The following is an 18,554-nucleotide window of genomic DNA, read 5'->3' on the forward strand; positions in this document are numbered from 1 at the left end:
CCACCCTGGAGCCCAATTTTCAAAAAATATGATAATTATGAATTCTCAATACGCTACTGGTATAAATCAAAGCAAACTGCCAAGGAAAATTATTTAATTAGACACAATCCTTAATTTACAACCAATAGGGGAGAAATACCAAATCCACTGCCATTGAGTCGATTCCAACTGATAGTGACCCTTTAGGCAGAGCAGAACTGTCCCATAGAGTTTTCAAGGAGTGTCCGGTGGATTTGAGCTGCCGATCTTTTGGTTAGCAGCCAAGCTCTTAACCACTGTGCCACCAGAGCTCCATAAGAGAGTAAGCTCCTCTAAAAAGGTATGAGGACATAAGTTGGCTCCAGACCTGCGGCAATGGCTCCTATCAGTGGCTGGATGTTGACAACAAAGGGGTAGTTCCAAGCTCCAATAATCAGTACGACTCCCAAGGGCTCTGAATGAATATAGGCCTCATCCAGCATGGTGAGCAGGTTCTTCTCCACTGGTTTAGGAGTGACCCATTCGGGAAGCTTCTCCAGGGCGTGATCAACTTCTCCAAGGATGTTAATGACTTCCTGACTGTATGCATTGAATTCACTCTGTTATAAGAGAATCAGTTAACCTTACACAATGAGTCTGACACACTCAGCCTTAATTGTCAAAAACCTCAGGTCAGGTACTGGATGGTTTACCATCCGGATCCCTTTTACACCCTCTAAGCCTTCAATAAAACCAGCTGGCATCAAGTCAGTTCTCACTCAGGGGGCCCCCACATGTGTCAGAGTAGAACTGTGCTCCATAGGGTTTTCAATGGCTGGTTTTTCAGAAGTAGATAACTGGGCCTTTCTTCCAAGGCACCTCCAAGTGGACTCAAACCTCTGACCTTTCCATTAGCAGCCAAGTGCACTAATAGGCCGCACAATCCAGGGACTCCTAAGCCTTCAGTAGCAACTTGCTAACACCTTCTGTAATATATTTAATCCATCAAAATCCTTCTCTACTGATCTAAACTCTTTAAAAATGGGTTTAAACTCTTCTTCCATGAGGAAGACTTTCCCGAAAAATAATGGCTTGTCCTGGTCACGCTTCGATTTATACACAACAGCAACTACACTTTCAATCTGTATCTTGATATTTCACCCTTAATATGCTAGTTTTTAACTATATTCACATTTATCTGTGTATGTTTTGTCTGCCAACCAAATTTAAAACTTTCAATGTCAGGATCTTAATTTCTTTAGTACTCCTATACATGTACATACTCACACATTTAACATTTGTAGAATGAGTAAATGAACCACAGCCTTTTTGGAATCTTAATTATCCCACCTTGTATATTTGATATCACAGCTCCTCTACACCAGAAGTACTATAAAGGAAATTCTATGGTTATTACTGTTACTACTACTACCGTTGATATTACTACTACTTGAAATAAACTTTGACAGAGGGAGGTGGGGAAGGAAGACTCCCAAAGCCAGAGAAAGGTCTTGCTATATGTGGAGTGCATATAAAAAGTGAAAACAAGGTGACAGTAGTATTATTACCGAAAACGTGGTTCCAGATCTGAAAGCATGGTATCAACCAGCGAACTCATTAGGAACTTAAGACTCTCAGACCCCATCCCAGACCTGGTGAACATAATTTGCATTTTAACAAGATCCCTAAGTGATTCCTCAGCACACTACAGAGTTTGAGGTGTGCTGACCTAAAACACAGAATCATGACGGAAAATTTGAGCGCAACGACTGTGACGAAGACGACGACAAAAAACGCCTGTCTACAAAAGAAACCACAAAATTAAAAGGCAAGAAACAGACCTGGAGAAAAATATCGGCAATATGTTAAGTTGGCAAACTATGAAATCCAGCATATACAAAGAGCTTCTACAAATAAAAAAGGGCCATAGACGCGACAGAAATATGGGCAAAGTATATAATAGGTCATTCATAGACGAGGAACTACAGAGAAGAGAAAACACACGGACTTCTAAGCGTGTCTAAACACGCAGGGCGGAGGATCGGGAACGTCGGGGGAAACGTTTGCTTGCTTAATCAGAATTAAAAAGAAGAATGCAGAAGCTCAGGGGAATGCCATCCGGAAGTGGGGAGGCGGAAGGCCGGAGTCCGCACCTTGCACAGGTCAGCGCTGATGGCAGCCAGGATGTCCCTCTCGCGTTCCTGCACCATCCTCCGCAGCGCCTCCAGCTGCTGCAGCCGAAACTGCAGAGGCCGAGACCGGCCGGACCGGAACGCGGCGCGAGCCCGCTGGACCTTGCTCTCCATTTGCCACCAGTCTGCCCGTTCGCTCGTAGCCTGAACTACACCGGCTCAGCGCCGGCCGAGTGCAACCCGCAGCCCAACGCCCAGCGACCCCACGCCGCGCGCCCATTGGCCTAGGCCGGCCACGTGACCTCTGGGGTGCGCCCGACCCCGCCCCATCGTTCCGCCCGCCGGCCGTCAGGCAAGGCCCTCACGGCCTGTCAGCTGGCCGCTGGTTGGCTGTGGTGCCCGCCCGGCTGTGGCGTCGGGGTGCCGGGTTGGAGGGAGAAGCTTGGCCAGGCTGGTGCGCGGGGCCCGTGGTGACTCCGCAGTGCAGAGAGGCGTCCCCGAGAAGCGGGGTGAAGCGCTGAAGGACACCGTATAAAGGAGGGAGGAAGCCGCCCGCCTCCATTTCGTGGCTCTTCGGAATGTGGCAAAACGGCTAGAATCGGGAAGCCAGGCGCGGCTAAACGCATAGGGCGTCCTGGGGCCGTGTTTTGCGGGGTCTGTGGAGAGTGTGGGCACCATAACCCAGGGGCGCCTCAGCGTTCCAGCCCGAAGCCGGAAGAAGATGATGTTTGCCCACCCATTCTCTGTCCCAGGAGCCCTGGTGGCGCCTGGTTAAGAACTTGGCTGCTAACGAAAAGATTGGCAGTTCGAATCCACCAGCCGCTCCTTGGAAACCCTATGGGGCAGTTCTGCTCTGTCCTGTAGGGTCACTATGAGTCGGGATGGACTTCATGGCAACGGGTTTAGTTTGGTTTTTGAGTCGGAATGACTCCATGGCAACGCGTTTGGGGTTTTTTTTTTTTTTTTTCCCCCTTCTCAGCTAAAGGCTGCGCGACCTGCTTCATAGATGAGCTGCTTTGATTTTATGCAGTGCCGACGCACTTCTGGTGCTTGATCTCATGAATTCTTCCGAAGGTTAAACTTCTGAAAACAGAAAGCGAGGATTTATCTCCTATTATGTTAGTACTGCTAACACAAAGGTTGGTGGTTGGAACCCAGGAGCGGCTCCATGGGAGAAAGATGTGGCTGTCTGCTGCTTCTGCAGAAATTTACAGCCTTGGAAGCCCTATGGAGGCGCTATGAGCTGGAATGGATTTGCGGCAGTGGTTTTGGTTTGGTTTATGCTAGCGCAGTCGGTATTTCCAGCGCTATACAAATACACTGTGTTATCCCAACCCTAACCCCATCCTTTAAAAAAGTTCCTCCTTGGCTGTTTATCACTTGATAGCTCCAAACCCTAAACCTGTTGCCATCAGGTCGACTCATAACGATCCTGTAGGACAGAGCAGAACTGCCCCATAGGGTTTCCCAGGCTGATTTCCCAACAGAAGCAGACTGCCACATCTCCTGCGGAAAGTTTGTGGGTTTGAGCCACCGACCTTTCTTTTAGCAACTGAGAACTTTTAACCTCTACACCACCAGGGCTCCTGCAGCTTGCTAGCTACCATCCCATTTTTCTGCCCTGCTTTATTGCAGAACTCTCCCGAAGGGAATTTGCCCCTATCAGACTTTCCTCCCTACCTCCTAGTTGTCAAATCCTAGGGGTACTTCCATTCTTATCTGAAGTAAAATTTGGCCTAGCCGATCACTCCCATCTTCTGGAGACACTGTTCACTTATTTTCCATTACCCTGCAAACTTCTGGGTTTCCTTTTACCTCACTGACTGAGTCTTCTGGGTCTTCCATTGCCGGATCTTTCTCCCCTGCCTGACCTTTTAAGTGTTCTGGTGCCCTCGAGCTGAGTCCTTGGCCTTCTTTTCTTTTCACAGTCACTCGGTCATGTAACCCATGAATGGTGGTCAGAGACAGTTTTAAATCCCATCTCTACTCCCAGCCTTTCCTCTGAACTCTAACTGGTATATCTAACTATATCCTATTCATCTCTGTTTGAATTTATAATAAGCATCTTAAAGTTAACATGTCCAAAATAGAACTTTATCTTCCGCCACCAAACAAACATACAAACACAGTGCATACCTCCCGCAGTGTTCACTATCTCAGTAAATGGTACTATCCTTTATCCCATTATTCTTCCAGTTTTTGACCTCGTCCTTCATCTTTCTCTTTGCCCCATCTTCAAAAAATATATTCAATCATGTCCACCCTAATCAAGGTGTAATTTTTCATCTGAACTATATATAGCAAAAACAAAAAACCGCATTGCTGTAGAGTTGATTCCGACTCATAGATAGGAGTCCCTAATGGTACAGTGAAGTGTTCCACTACTAAACAAAAGGTTGGCGGTTCATACCCACTCAGAAATGCCTTGGAAGAAAGGTCTAATGACCTGCTTCCAAAATGTCACAGCCTTGGAAACCCTACTCTGCGTACTTGGGGTCACCATGAGGAGGAATTGATTCAACGACAACTAACAACAAGAACAACAACACATCCTAGCTTCTACCTAGCTGTCAATGGTCCTTTCAGGACGTATCCTGATCATGTTACTTCTTTGCTCAAAACTTTTCCAATGCTTCCTAACACATTTAGAATAAATTCCGAAACCCACAACATAGCCTACAAGCCCTATATGTCCTGGCCTACATCTCTAACCTCGTTGTCTATGATCTCCCACTTAGTAATTTCTAGCCAGATTGGCTTCCTTGCTGTTCACTGAATAACCCAAGCACACTTGCACTTAAGGGGCTCTGCACTCTTGTTTCTTTTGACTGGAGTGCTCAGCTAACGTTCTCTCATAATTCAATCTCTGCTTAAATGGTGCTTTCTTGGAGAAGTCTCCCCTGACCAAACCAAAAACCAAACTCCCTGCCATCAAGTTGATTCCAACTCATAGCAACACTATAGAACAGAATAGAACTGCCCCGTAGGGTTTCCATGGCTGTAAATCTTTACAGAAGCTGAGTGCCACATCTTTCTCCCATGGAGCCACTGGTGGGCTTGAACCACCCACCTTTTGGTTAGCAACTGAGTGCTTTAACCACTGCACCACCAGAGGTTCTCCTTCCCTGACCAGTATGTCTAAAATAGCAGACTCTGCTAGTCTCTGTCCCTTACTCTGCTTTGTTTTTCTTAATAGGACTTACATATGTATCTGTTTACAAGACATTCCACTGGGGAAGACAGACAGGGACGTTTGTCTTTCATGTTTACTGTAATATCAGTACCTACTACAGAACCAGGCCCATAGTAAGTACTTAATATTCATTGAATGAATGAATGATATACTCAGCAATACTCTAGTCTTAACATCTTGGCAATGTCCACTTTTATGGCCTTCTCAACACACTATAATTTGAGGCTTACGTAAGGAGATTCTTGGTGAAGGAAGAAAATTGGCAAGACCATCAAACTCTTCACCTCTACTTCTCCCTTTGCCTTGTCTCAAAATAAAAAAGAAAGAAAAGAAAATGACAGTCCATGTGGAGATCCCCTGAGAAATCTCTAGGTGAGAAGGTGGGGGAGAAGAGAAGCAGGCTTCTTACATTACAAGGAAAAGCTGTAGCTCCAACGCATACAAAGCCTTTAACTCTTGTGCCCAACAGTACATATAGTGACCATGAACTTTTTCAGCCTCTGTGGTTTATTGGGGTGCTACTGTACCACTGACAGTGCATGCTACCAGAAAGCAGGGATCTTTGTGACTGTTTGAAACCGAAGAAATGGACATGTGCAGCAAATTATTGTTTTACAGGGTATTTTGTCTGAATTTTTGGTAGGCAAAATAGAAATTTTGAAAACTTTTATTTGTTACATGTAGGTACCAATAGACCCTAGTGAGGACTCCAGGGTATAATTAGTGGTATTTCATATGTACCATTAAACACTTAGGATAGGCTTGTGGGAGGGGGCAAGAAAAAAATCCATACTACCCACCAAAATTCAGACACACTCAATGATTCAGTATGCTTCCATTAATGAAAACACATGGTATCAATAAAAAAATCAAAGCAGAAAATAGTTCGGTCACCAAAGGGTTAAATTAAATCAACTCTATAAGTAACTGAGCATTGCGTGTGCATAGCAGGCAAAGGGTCTGATAACAGTATCCAAAACTGTGTACCCACCAAAAAAAACTGTGTAGCAATGCTTAAAATTGGCTCAAAGCTCACCACAGAGTGTACCCAGTTATCTTGTTTTATCTGAGAAGATATGGAAAAGTGACTAGCTTTAAACTCTGGGCTAATATGTAAACATTATGTGAGGGGCTAGGTAAGTTGAAATATGAGTCATTCTACAATGAAAAAAAAAAACCCTCATAAATGTAAAGAATGAACAGAATTCCAGTGTGAAAATAGAAATCAGTATTATCTGAGGCAAGTTAATTTCTCAGTAGCAAATATGATAAGATGTGAGGATTTCTTTAAAAGAATGTATTCTAATGGCACAATCACCAAGAGTTTGACTCCACCAATTCTTGAACATTTTCTTTATTAGTTGGAGAAATCAATTGATGGCATTTTGCTAGGCATATTTAAAAACCACATGCAAATACTTTAACAGAACAAGGAGATACGTTTATAGAACCAATGAGAGGACTGGTAATTCTTTCACCACACTCCCAAGTTGAAACATTCTCCCTTCTAGCTTTGAATATGATATAATCATTGATTTGGGTAGATATGAACCAATGATATCACCACTGCAGGATACAGGGTTATGGGGTAAGAGTTCACGGGCTAATTCTTTCAGGAAATGTAGCAGACTAATAATTTTAGTATGCCTGCCCAGCATATTTTCTCACCTTCTTTTTCAGTTAAAGAAAGAAATTTCTCTATAGTAGGTAACCTACTTCATGATCTTCCCAACCACAACCTCAGGGTTGCCATATGACCCAGACCTGTCTATTTAGAAAATCAGATCATTCTAGCCACAGTGATTAGGAATTTGCAGGTGACCCAAGCCTGACCATTCAAGTCTCTCTAGAACTTTTACTAGAACTGTTATGAAAGAGACGTGCTTTTCCCCATGAGATCACTAGTTATTGTGGATGGTACAACCCTCCAGCCACCCAAAACCACTTTTGGGGCATTCTGAGGTAAAAGACTCCCTGAGAATAAAGCCAATACAGAGGAAAGTAGAACTCAGACAGTGTTCTGGTAAGAGTATTTGTATTCAGCTAAAACCTGATGCAAAATATACATCTGAAGTTCACAGGTTCATGAGCTAATACGTTCCCAAATGTTAAGGGCCCTACAAAGTTTGAGTTGAATTTTTGTCACTTGTCACCAAAAGAAGCTTGAATAGTATGGAGAGATTTGCCAAATTTCACTCAATTCTGTTATCTAGGCCCTCAAATTAACTATAGGGAAAAAAACAGTCGCCACTGAGTCAATTCTGACTCACGGAAACCCCACGTGTGACAGAGTAGAACTATGCTCTATAGGATTTTCAACAGCTGACCTTTTGGAAGTATATCTCCAGGCCTTTCTTCCAATGTACTTCTGAATGGATTCAAACCACCAATATTTCATTTAGCAGCTGTTAACCAATGTCATGGATTGAATTGTGTCCCCCAAAAATATATGTCAACTTGGCCAGACCATGATTCCCAGTATTATATAATTGTCTCCCATTTTGTCATCTGATGAAATCTTCCTATGTGTTATAAATCCTGTCTCTATGATGTTGATGAGATGGGATTAGCAGCAGTTATGTTAATGAGGCAGGACTCAAATTTACAAAATTGGATTGTGTCTTGAGCCAATCTCTTTTGAGATATAAAAGTGAGAAGCAAGCAGAGAGACATGGGGACCTCATACCACCAAGATAGCAGCACCAGGAGCACAGCTCACCCTTTGGACCAGAGGTGCCTGTGCAGAGAAGCTCCCAGACCAAGGGAAGATTGATGACAAGGACTTTCCTGCAGAGCCGACAGAGATAGAAAGACTTCCTCTGGAGCTGGCACCCAGAATTTGGACTTCTAGCCTACTAGACTGTGAGAGGATAAATTTCTGTTTGTTAAAGCCATTCACTTGTGGTATTTCTACTATAGCACTAGATAACTATAGACACCATTTACACCATCCAGGGACTCCAACTGTGGGGTAAACCAAAAAAACCAAACCCATTGCCGTCAAGTTGATGCCAACTCGTAGCCACCTGAAAGGGCAGAGCAGAACTGCCCCATAGGGTTTCCAAGGCTGTAAATTTTTATGGAAGGAGACTGCCACATCTTTCTCCCACAGAGCAGCTGGTGGATTCAAAACACCAACCTTTTGGTTAGCAGCTGAGTGCTTTAACCACTGTGCTACCTGGGCTCCTAACTATTGGGTAAAAACCAAAAAACCAAGCCCATGGCCGTTGAGTTGGTTCCAACTCATAGCAACCCTATAGGACAGAATAGCACTGCCCCATAGGGCTTTCTAGGGACAGCTAGTGGACTCGAACTGTGGACATTTTGGTTAGCAGCCAAACTCTTAACCGCTGTGCCACCAGGGCTCCGACTACGGAATAGGAGGAGTGAAATAATCTTGAAACTATGAAAGTGTATCTAAGTAGTCAGTGAACAACTTGCAGGGGAATATAAGTGATAAATCATATCCAGGTTGCTAGGAAACAAAATCAGGGCCAGAAGGAAGAGTAAGTTCTGGGCATATACTCACAATGTTAGTCCCCTAAGGTTGAGACAGAAAGTCCCGGCAATCTGCCTCCATAAGGGTCACAGCCGAGAAAACCCTGTGGAGCAGTTCTATTCTGTAACACATGGAGCTTCTATGAGTTGGAATCTATGGCAACAGGTTTTGTTTGTTGGTTGATTATTTTACCCTTGCTGTTAAGAAGACCGTCCGCACTGACAATAGAGGAGATCAAAGGTCTAAACCTTGATATTAGGCTACCACTTTTTTTGGTAATAAGTATTACTTTTTTATTGGATATCGCATAAATACAAAAAAGTACATAAATGTATACAATGAATTATTACAAAGTTAAGCCACTTGTATATCTACAACTGTGGGGTTAACTTTCCCAAAGAATTTGGCCTTTGTCCTTGGCTCATGAATAATAACATCTAAAACTTTGGAATTTCCCCAGTTATCGAAATGTCTTTGATGAGGCCTCCAGACCACACCTAACCTAACAGCTTATGGTAATAAGGTGACTCTTGAGTGGGAGCTGGCAGGCCAGAAAAACCCACCACGTGATACAGCCTGACCTCAGGGGAGAGGGCTGAAGGTTGAGTTCAATTAATCATGCCTATGTAATGACCCCAATGACGGCTCTGGACATGGAAGCTCCATGGGCTTCCTGGTTGATGAAAAACATTGCAGCTCATGAAAGGGTAGCACATCCCTTCTTGGGACATGGAAACCTTGCATTGAGAACCCTCCTTGCCCCATCCTATGCATCTCTTCACTTGTATCCTTTTTGTTACAAAAATGTAATTGCAAGTACAGTCACTCCTCACTTACTGACATGGTTAGGTTCCAAGAACCAGGTTGTTATGTGAAAATAGAGGATGACCACATCAGATCACAAAATGGAACATGACTACATCATTATATAACTGCTAGATTACATCATTACATAACTCCAAATTACATCATTTCATAACTGCCACGCTAGTCACAAGATGTTTTGCTTAAAACTACTGGTGTTTTGCCTCAAAGAATCAATCTTTGACTTAAAAAGACCTTTTATCCTTAGCCAGCTCAATCCGACAACCAAGACCAGTTCGATCAGTTCTTCCGGTATGTCTAATTCCTAGAGAATTTGCAAATTTCTTATAATCCTAAATCAATTCCTTCTTTTGATCATTGAATTACAGGCAGTAAATCAATGATCATGCAGAAGACAATGCCCTAGGCTTAAGTGGCTCCTAGATGGCAGCCGTAGCAGGTACTTTAAACTCAGAGCTCTATTGAACCGGATACCTTCTGTTTCTCCACTGAGGTGATGAAAGGATTCCTTGAAGAGCTCAAGTGTTAATACAAGGCAACCAGGCTGGCCACAGTGTTGCAGAAATGGACAGAATTCGTATACATCATTTGTTTGGCAATTGGATGGGTTCCAGAGTGCTGGCACTTGGTGACACAAAAAAATAGTACATTCAACTAAACCAATTACTATTGTTACTAAATTGAAATAATCAACATGTCTTGTAAAAAGAAATAAGCCCAAGACTAAATTTCCTGAGGCAACCATCCAAATAAGTCAGGGGCCTGTATGGGAGTGATAGGCAACCAGGCAGCTTGTTGGTGAATTTGATTAATATCTGGTTTCACTTCTCCTGTGTTATTATCTAAGTACAACTGGAAGAATTGGCTATTGGGCATATCCCTTGTTGTGCCAATAAAAAAAAAAAAAAAAACCTAATACTATTTGATTGTTTAAAACTACTCTAACTAAAGAAAAGAAATTAAGGATTTTCATTCAGCCACTATTCCATCAGCTATTTCATCACCAAGCCAAGCCATGGTAATGGACAAATTCTGTAAAGATTTTTCTAATTCAACTATTCCATATGTAGGTATTAGAACCTTCAAAAATGATCATCCCCACCCTGCATATTCCCCCACGTGTCTGTCAGTTTGTTGTACTGTGGGGGCTTGCATGTTGCTGTGATGCTGGTAGCTATGGCACCAGTATTCAGATACTGGCAGGGTCACCCGTGGTGGACAGGTTTCAGCTGAGCTTCCAGAATAAGACAGACTAGGAAGAAGGACTCAGTAGTCTACTTCTGAAAATAATTAGCCAGTGAAAACCTTATGAATAGCAGCAAAAACAGTGTCTGATATAGTGCCAGAAGATGAGCCCCTCAGGTTGGAAGGCACTCAAAATACAATTGAGAAAGAGCTGCCTCCTCGAAGTAGAGTCAACTTTAATGACGTGGATGGAGTCAAGCTTTCAGGACCTTTGTTTGCTGACGTGACATGACTCAAATGAGAAAAAACAGCTACAAACATCCATTAGTAATTGGAACATAGAATGTATGAAGTATGAATCTAGGAAAATTGGAAACCATCAAAAATGAAATGGAACAGAGGCAGGGTCAAGATGGCAGACTAGGTAGAAGCTACCTCGGATCCCTCTTGCAACAAAGACTCACAAAAACAAGTGAATCAATCACACACATGACAATCTATGAACCCTGACCATCAAACACAGATCTAAAAGTTGACCTGAGTGACGGGAGCAAAAAGCTGCATCCTGAAGCAGTGACCGCTTCTGGAACCAGCAACCCACGCCACAGCCTTGAGCCCTCGTGGTTCCCGGGTGCCGAGTGGCGGGGCTGATTGTGGCTCGCTGAGGTGGGGCAGGCACAGGAGGCAGCCCTAACCCCTAGCCCCCTGGGATAACCTCCGTAGAGACTCAGCCAGTGCAAGAAGGCTGCACACTGACAGGGCTAACGAGAGAACGAGCAGCCACGGGGAAGCAGCGACTGTTTTCGGAGCCTGGAGCCAGCATCCCAGTCAGAAAACCTTGGCGCCGGGTTTTGGACTAGGCACAGGGGAGCTGAGCATGGCATCCTGAGACGGCACAAACACGAGACGCAGCCCTAGCCCACAGAAGTGACCTCGGGGGAAGCCCAGCCAGTGCACGCAGGCAGCGCAGCGACGCAGCTGACAGGAGGAGAAGTCACCGGGAGGCAGCAACTGGTTTTGGAGCCTGGAGTGCGGCGCCCCAGCCGGGGAACCTTGGCACTAGGCTTTGGACTGGGAGCGGAGGAACTGACCACAGCTTCTGAGACAGCACAAGCACAGGATGCAGGCCTGACCGTCAGGGACAATCTCGACCCAGCCAACTCACACAGGCTACACACCCCTCAGGAATCTCAGATAAAACAGTCATCACCAAGCAAGATAAGTAACTTTGTCTACATCCCTGGGTGCTACTCTCTCCTATCTATCTGATACCTCCCCTCCCCTTCCCAGGCGGCTTCATTAACACTGGAATATCCTGGGCCAGAGAGTGAAGTGCTCTGCAGTTTTTGTTTTTTTTTCTTTGTCTTTTCCTAACCCATTCTCCTAGCCTGAGAGAAGCAGCTACAAAAAAACCAGGGACCAAAAATCCTTCCCTGACTTCCTGAAACTGGACTAAAAATACAGAGCCAGCTCCAGCCAAGCATATGAGCTCCGCAGTCTTGGGCTTTCATCCCTACAGGCAACAAGGTGGCTATTGTACTGCAAAGGCAATTCTGATAGTGATCTGACTGTAATTGTTTTAGCAGATTACTGGAAAGACAAGTTTCCCAGGTCTGATATCTCTACCTATTAAACAGAGCCCTCACTGACCCACAACAGGGAACTGAGGGCTGAAGCTCCACCCAAACCACCTAGCCTCCTGCCATAGGGGTCTGAGGATAGTGACACCTACCAATCTGTAGAGGTATATGCATTGGGTGCCTAAGGTACAGCTGCAGAGCCCACTCACCAAAGTGCTTTAGGAATACAGACACACCTACCTCACTGGCACTTGGGGGCAGCCTGTCAGCATCCTGCCCCTCCCCCCACTGCTACTAGAATCTGGTGCACACAACTATCACCACTACTCCTCTAAGTGAATAGGTGACAGTCTACACCACACACTTGGTGACCGAAATCAGATTCTACTCAAGAATAGTGTATGTACTCTTAGGCTTATATATCTGGTAACAGCCCAAACCAGCTGGTAATAGGTCATAACTGATTCAAGGGCTACAACAATCAAGACAGCACAATCTAGTAGCCCATCTACGTATATTGAAAGAAAACAAAACAAGATAAGGACTCAGTGAGCAAATACAAAATAAATCATTACAATATCTTATAGATGGCTCGGAGACAGCAGTCGATATCAAACCACATAAAGAAGCAGACCATGATTGCTTCTACAACTCCCCAAATTAAAGAATCAAAATCTTTCCCAAATGAAGATACAATCCTGGAATTGCCAGATGCAGAATATAAAAAACTAATTTACAGAATGCTTCAAGACGTCAGGGATGACCTCAAAAATGAAATAAGGCAATCTACAGAAAAAGCCAAGGAATACACTGATAAAGCAGTTGAAGAAACCAAAAAGATTGTTCAAGAACACAGTGAAAAAATTAATAAGTTGCAAGAATCCATAGAGAGACAGCATGTAGAAATCCAAAAGATTAACAATAAAATTACAGAATTAGACAACCCAATAGGAAGTCAGAGGAGCAGACTCGAGCAGTTGGAATGCAGAGTGGGAAATCTGGAGGACCAGGGAATTGACACCAATATAGCTGAAAAAAATCAGATGAAAGAATTTGAAAAAATGAATAAACCCTAAGAATCATGTGGGATTCAAGAAGAATAACTTGCGTGTGATTGGAGTCCCAGAACAGGGAGGGATATCAGAAAACACAGAACGAATAGTTGAAGATCTGTTGGCAGAAAACTTCCCTGACATCATGAAAGATGAAAGGATATCTATCCAAGATGCTCATCGAACCCCATTTAAGACTGATCCAAAAAGAAAATCACCGAGACATATTATCATCAAACTTGCCAAAACCAAAGATAAAGAGAAAATTTTAAAAGCAGCCAGGTCTCCTACAAAGGAGAATCAATAAGTTCAGACTACTCAGCAGAAACCATGCAGTCAAGAAGGCAATGAGATGACATATGTAGAGCACTGAAGGAGAAAAACTGCCAACCAAGGATCATATATCCAGCAAAACTCTCTCAAATATGAAGGTGAAATTAAAACATTTACAGATCAACACAAGCTTAGAGAATTTGCAAAAAACAAACCAAAGCTGCAAGAAATATTAAAGGAAGTTGTTTGGTTAGAAAATCAATAATATCAGATACCAACACAACACAAGGTCACAGAACAAAACATCCTGAAATCAACTCTAATAGGAAAATCACAAAAACAATTTAAGATTAATTTTAAAAAGAAAAAAAAATGCTCAAAACAGGGAATCATCGAAGTCATTATGTAAAAGATCACAATGATCAAAAAGAGGGACTAAATACAGGAGGCATAGAACTGCCATATGAAGAGGAAAACAAGATGATATAGGACGATACAAGTTAGGTTTTTACTTAGAAAAATAGGGGTAAATATTAAGGTAACCGCAAAGAGGCCTAACAACTCCATAACTCAGAATAAAAACCAAGAAAAACATAACGATTCAGCAAACAAATTCAACTACTATGAAAATGAGAAACACACAACTTACAAAGAAAAACGCCTCAGCACAAAAAAGTAAGTGGAAAAATGAAATTGTCAACAACACACACAAAAAGGCATCAAAAGGACAGCACTATACACATACTTACCTATAATTACGCTGAATGTAAATGGACTAAACGCACCAATAAAGAGACAGAGAGTCTCAAACTGTATAAAGAAACATGATCTGTCTATATGCTGCCTATAAGAGACACACCTTAGACTTAGAGAAACAAACAAACTAAAACTCAAAGGATGGAAAAGATATATATATCAAGCAAACAATATGCAAAAAAGAGCAGGAGTAGCAATATTAATTTCTGACAAAATAGACTTTAAAGTTAAATCCACCACAAAGGATAAAGAAGGACACTACATAATGATTAAAGGGACAATTGACCAGGAAGATATAACCATATTAAATATTTATGCACCCAATGACAAGACTGCAAGATACAGAAAACAAACTTTAACAGAACTGAAAAGTGAGATAGACACCTCCACAATTATAGTAGGAGACTTCAACACATCACTTTCGGAGAAGGATAGGACTTCCAGTAAGAAGCTCACTAGAGACACAAAAGACCTAATTGCTAGGATCAACAAGCTTGACCTCATAGACTTATACAGAACACTCCACCCAACAGCTGCAAAGTATACTTTTTTTTCTAGTGCACATGGAACATTCTCTAGAATAGATTACATATTAGATCATAAAACAAACCTTTGCAGAATCCAAAACATTGAAATATTACAAAGCATCTTCTCAGACCACAAGGCCATAAAAGTGGAAATCAATAACAGAAAAAATCAGGGAAAAGAAATCAAATACTTGGAAACTGAACAATACCATACTGAAAAAAGACTGGGTTATAGAAGACATTAAGGAGGGAATAAAGAAATTCATAGAATGCAACAAGAATGAAAACACTTCCTATCAAAGCCTCTGGGACACAGCAAAAGCAGCGCTCAGAGGTCAATTTATATCGATAAATGCACACATACATAAGCAAGAAAGAGCCAAAATCAGAGAAGTGTCCCTACAACTTGAACAAATAGAAAGCGAGCAACGAAAGAATCCATCAGGCACCAGAAGAAAACAAATAATAAAAATTAGAGCTGAACTAAATGAGTTAGAGAACAGAAATACAATTGAAAGAATTAACAAAGCCAAAAGCTGGTTATTTGAAAAAATTAACAAAATTGATAAACCATTGCTCAGACTGACTAAAGAAATACAGGAAAGGAAACAAATAACCCGAACAAGAAACGAGATGGGCCATATCACAAGAGGCCCAACTGAAATTAAAAGAATCATGTCAGATTATTATGAAAAATTGTACTCTAACAAATTTGCAAACCTAGAAGAAATGGATGAATTCCTAGAAAAACACTACCTACCTAAACTAATACAATCAGAAGTAGAACAACTAAATAGACCCATAACAAAAAAAGAGATTGAAACGGTAATCCAAAAACTCCCAACAAAAAAAAGCCTTGGCCCGGACGGCTTCACTGCAGAGTTCTACCAAACTTTCAGAGAAGAGTTAACACCACTACTACTAAAGGTATTTCAAAGCATAGAAAATGACGGAATACTACCTAACTCATTCTATGAAGCCACCATATCCCTGATACCAAAACCAGGTAAAGGCGCCACAAAAAAAGAAAATCATAGACCTCTATCCCTCATGAACATAGATGCAAAAATCCTCAACAAAATTCTAGCCAATAGAATCCAACAACACATCAAAAAAATAATTCACCATGATCAAGTGTGATTTATACCAGGTATGCAAGGTTGGTTTAATGTTAGAAAAACCATTAATGTAATCCACCATATAAATAAAACAAAAGACAAAAACCACATGATCTTATCAATTGATGCAGAAAAGGCATTTGACAAAGTCCAACACCCATTCATGATAAAAACTCTCAGCAAAATAGGAATAGAAGGAAAATTCTTCACTATAATAAAGGGCATCTATACTTATACAACAAAGCCAACAGCCAACATCGTTCTAAATGGAGAGAGCTTGAAAGCATTTCCCTTGAGAATGGGAACCAGACAAGGATGCCCTTTACCACCACTCTTATTCAACATTGTGCTAGAGGTCCTAGCCAGAGCAATTAGGCTAGACAAAGAAATAAAGGGCATCTGGATTGGCAAGGAAGAAGTAAAGTTATCTCTATTTGCAGATGACATGATCTTATACACAGAAAACCCTAAGGAATCTTCCAGAAAACTACTGAAACTAATAGAAGAGTTTGGCAGAGTCTCAGGTTAAAAGAGAAACATACAAAAATCACTTGGATTCCTCTACATTGACAAAAAGAACATCGAAGAGGAAATCACCAAATCCATACCATTCGCAGTAGCCCCCAAGAAGATAAAATACTTAGGAATAAATCTTACCAAAGATGTAAAAGACCTATACAAAGAAAACTACAAAGTACTAGTGCAAGAAACTAAAAGGGACCTACTTAAGTGGAAAAACATACCTTGCTCATGGATAGGAAGACTTAACATGGTAAAAAATGTCTATTCTACCAAAAGCCATCTATACATACCATGTGCTTCCAATCCAAATTCCAATGACATTTTTTAATGTGGTGGAGAAACAAATCACCAACTTCATATGAAGGGAAAGAAGCCTCGGATAAGTAAAGCATTACTGAAAAAGAAGAAGAAAGTGGGAGGCCTCACTCTACCTGATTTCAGAACCTATTATACAGCCACAGTAGTCAAAACAGCCTGGTATTGGTACAACAACAGGCACATAGACCAATGGAACAAAATTGAGAACCCAGATATAAATCCATCCACATATGAGCAGCTGATACTTGACAAAGGCCCAGTGTCAGTTAATTGGGGAAAAGATAGTCTTTTTAACAAATGATGCTGGCATAACTGGATATCCATTTACAAAAAAATGAAACAGGACCCATACCTCACACCATGCACATAAACTAACTCCAAGTGGATCAAAGACCTAAACATAAAGACTAAAATGATAAAGATCATGGAAGAAAAAATAGGGACAACGTTAGGAGCCCTAATACAAGGCATAAACAGAATACAAAACATTATCAACAATGCAGAAGAAAAACCAGATAACTGCGAGCTCCTAAAAATCAAACACCTATGCTCATCTAAAGACTTCACCAAAAGAGTAAAAAGACCACCTACAGATAGGGAAAAAATTTTCAGCTATGACATCTCTGACCAGGGCCTGATCTCTAAAATCTATACGATTCTGTTAAAACTCAACCACAAAAAGACAAACAACCCAATCGAAAGGTGGGCAAAGGATGTGAACACGCACTTCACTAAAGAAGATATTCAGGCAGCTAACAGATACATGAGAAAATGCTCTCGATCATTAGCCATTAGAGAAAATGCAAATTAAAACTACGATGAGATTCCATCTCCAACAAGGCTGGCATTGATCCAAACACACAAAATAATAAATGCTGGAGAGGCTGCAGAGAGATTGGAACTCTTATACACTGCTGGTGGGAACGTCAAATGGTACAACCGCTTTGGAAATCTATCTGGCGTTTTCTTTAAAAGTTAGGAATAGAACTACCATACAACCCAGAAATCCCACTCCTCCGAATATACCCTAAAGAAATAAGAGCCTTTACACGAACAGATATATGCACACCCGTGTTTATTGCAGCTCTGTTTACAATAGCAAAAAGCTGGAAGCAACCAAGGTGTCCATCAACGGATGAATGGTTAAATAAATTGTGGTATATTCACACAATGAAATACTACGCATCAATAAAGAACAGTGACGAATCTGTGAAACATTTCATAATATGGAGGAACCTGGAAGGCATTATGCTGAGTGAAATTAGTCGGATGCAAAAGGACAAATACTGTATAAGACCACTATTATAAGATCTTGAGAAATAGTATAAACTGAGAAGAACACATACTTTTTTTTTTATATAACTTTTATTAAGCTTCAAGTGAACGTTTACAAATCCAATCAGTCTGTCACATATAAGTTTACATACATCTCACTCCCTACTCCCACTTACTCTCCCCCTCTTGAGTCAGCCCTTTCAGTCTCTCCTTTCTTGACAATTTTGCCTGCTTCCCTCTCTCTCTATCCTCCCATCCCCCCTCTAGACAAGAGTTGCCAACACAATCTCAAGTGTCCACCTGATATAATTAGCTCACTCTTCATCAGCGTCTCTCTCCCA

General features: G+C 41.8%; 1 protein-coding gene across 3 annotated transcripts in view; it reads right to left on the bottom strand.

Annotated features, from left to right (window-relative positions):
* Positions 1–2,335, bottom strand: part of ALDH3A2 (aldehyde dehydrogenase 3 family member A2) — a 47,536-nt gene extending 45,201 nt beyond the window's left edge. Inside the window, exons 1-2 of one of the 3 annotated variants that reach the window (XM_003420694.4) lie at positions 2,112–2,335; positions 347–578 (exon numbers count right to left, since the gene is read on the bottom strand). In XM_003420694.4, coding sequence (XP_003420742.1) covers positions 347–578; positions 2,112–2,264 — 385 coding nt within the window. In that variant the 5' untranslated portion in view covers positions 2,265–2,335. The remainder of the gene's footprint in view (positions 1–346; positions 579–2,111) is intronic. The other 2 variants (XM_010600244.3, XM_010600245.3) reach the window with 2 other exon arrangements.
* Between the last annotated feature and the right edge of the window lie 16,219 nt (positions 2,336–18,554).

Source organism: Loxodonta africana, chromosome 2, assembly GCF_030014295.1.
Source record: "Loxodonta africana isolate mLoxAfr1 chromosome 2, mLoxAfr1.hap2, whole genome shotgun sequence".
Classification (NCBI taxonomy): domain Eukaryota; kingdom Metazoa; phylum Chordata; class Mammalia; order Proboscidea; family Elephantidae; genus Loxodonta; species Loxodonta africana.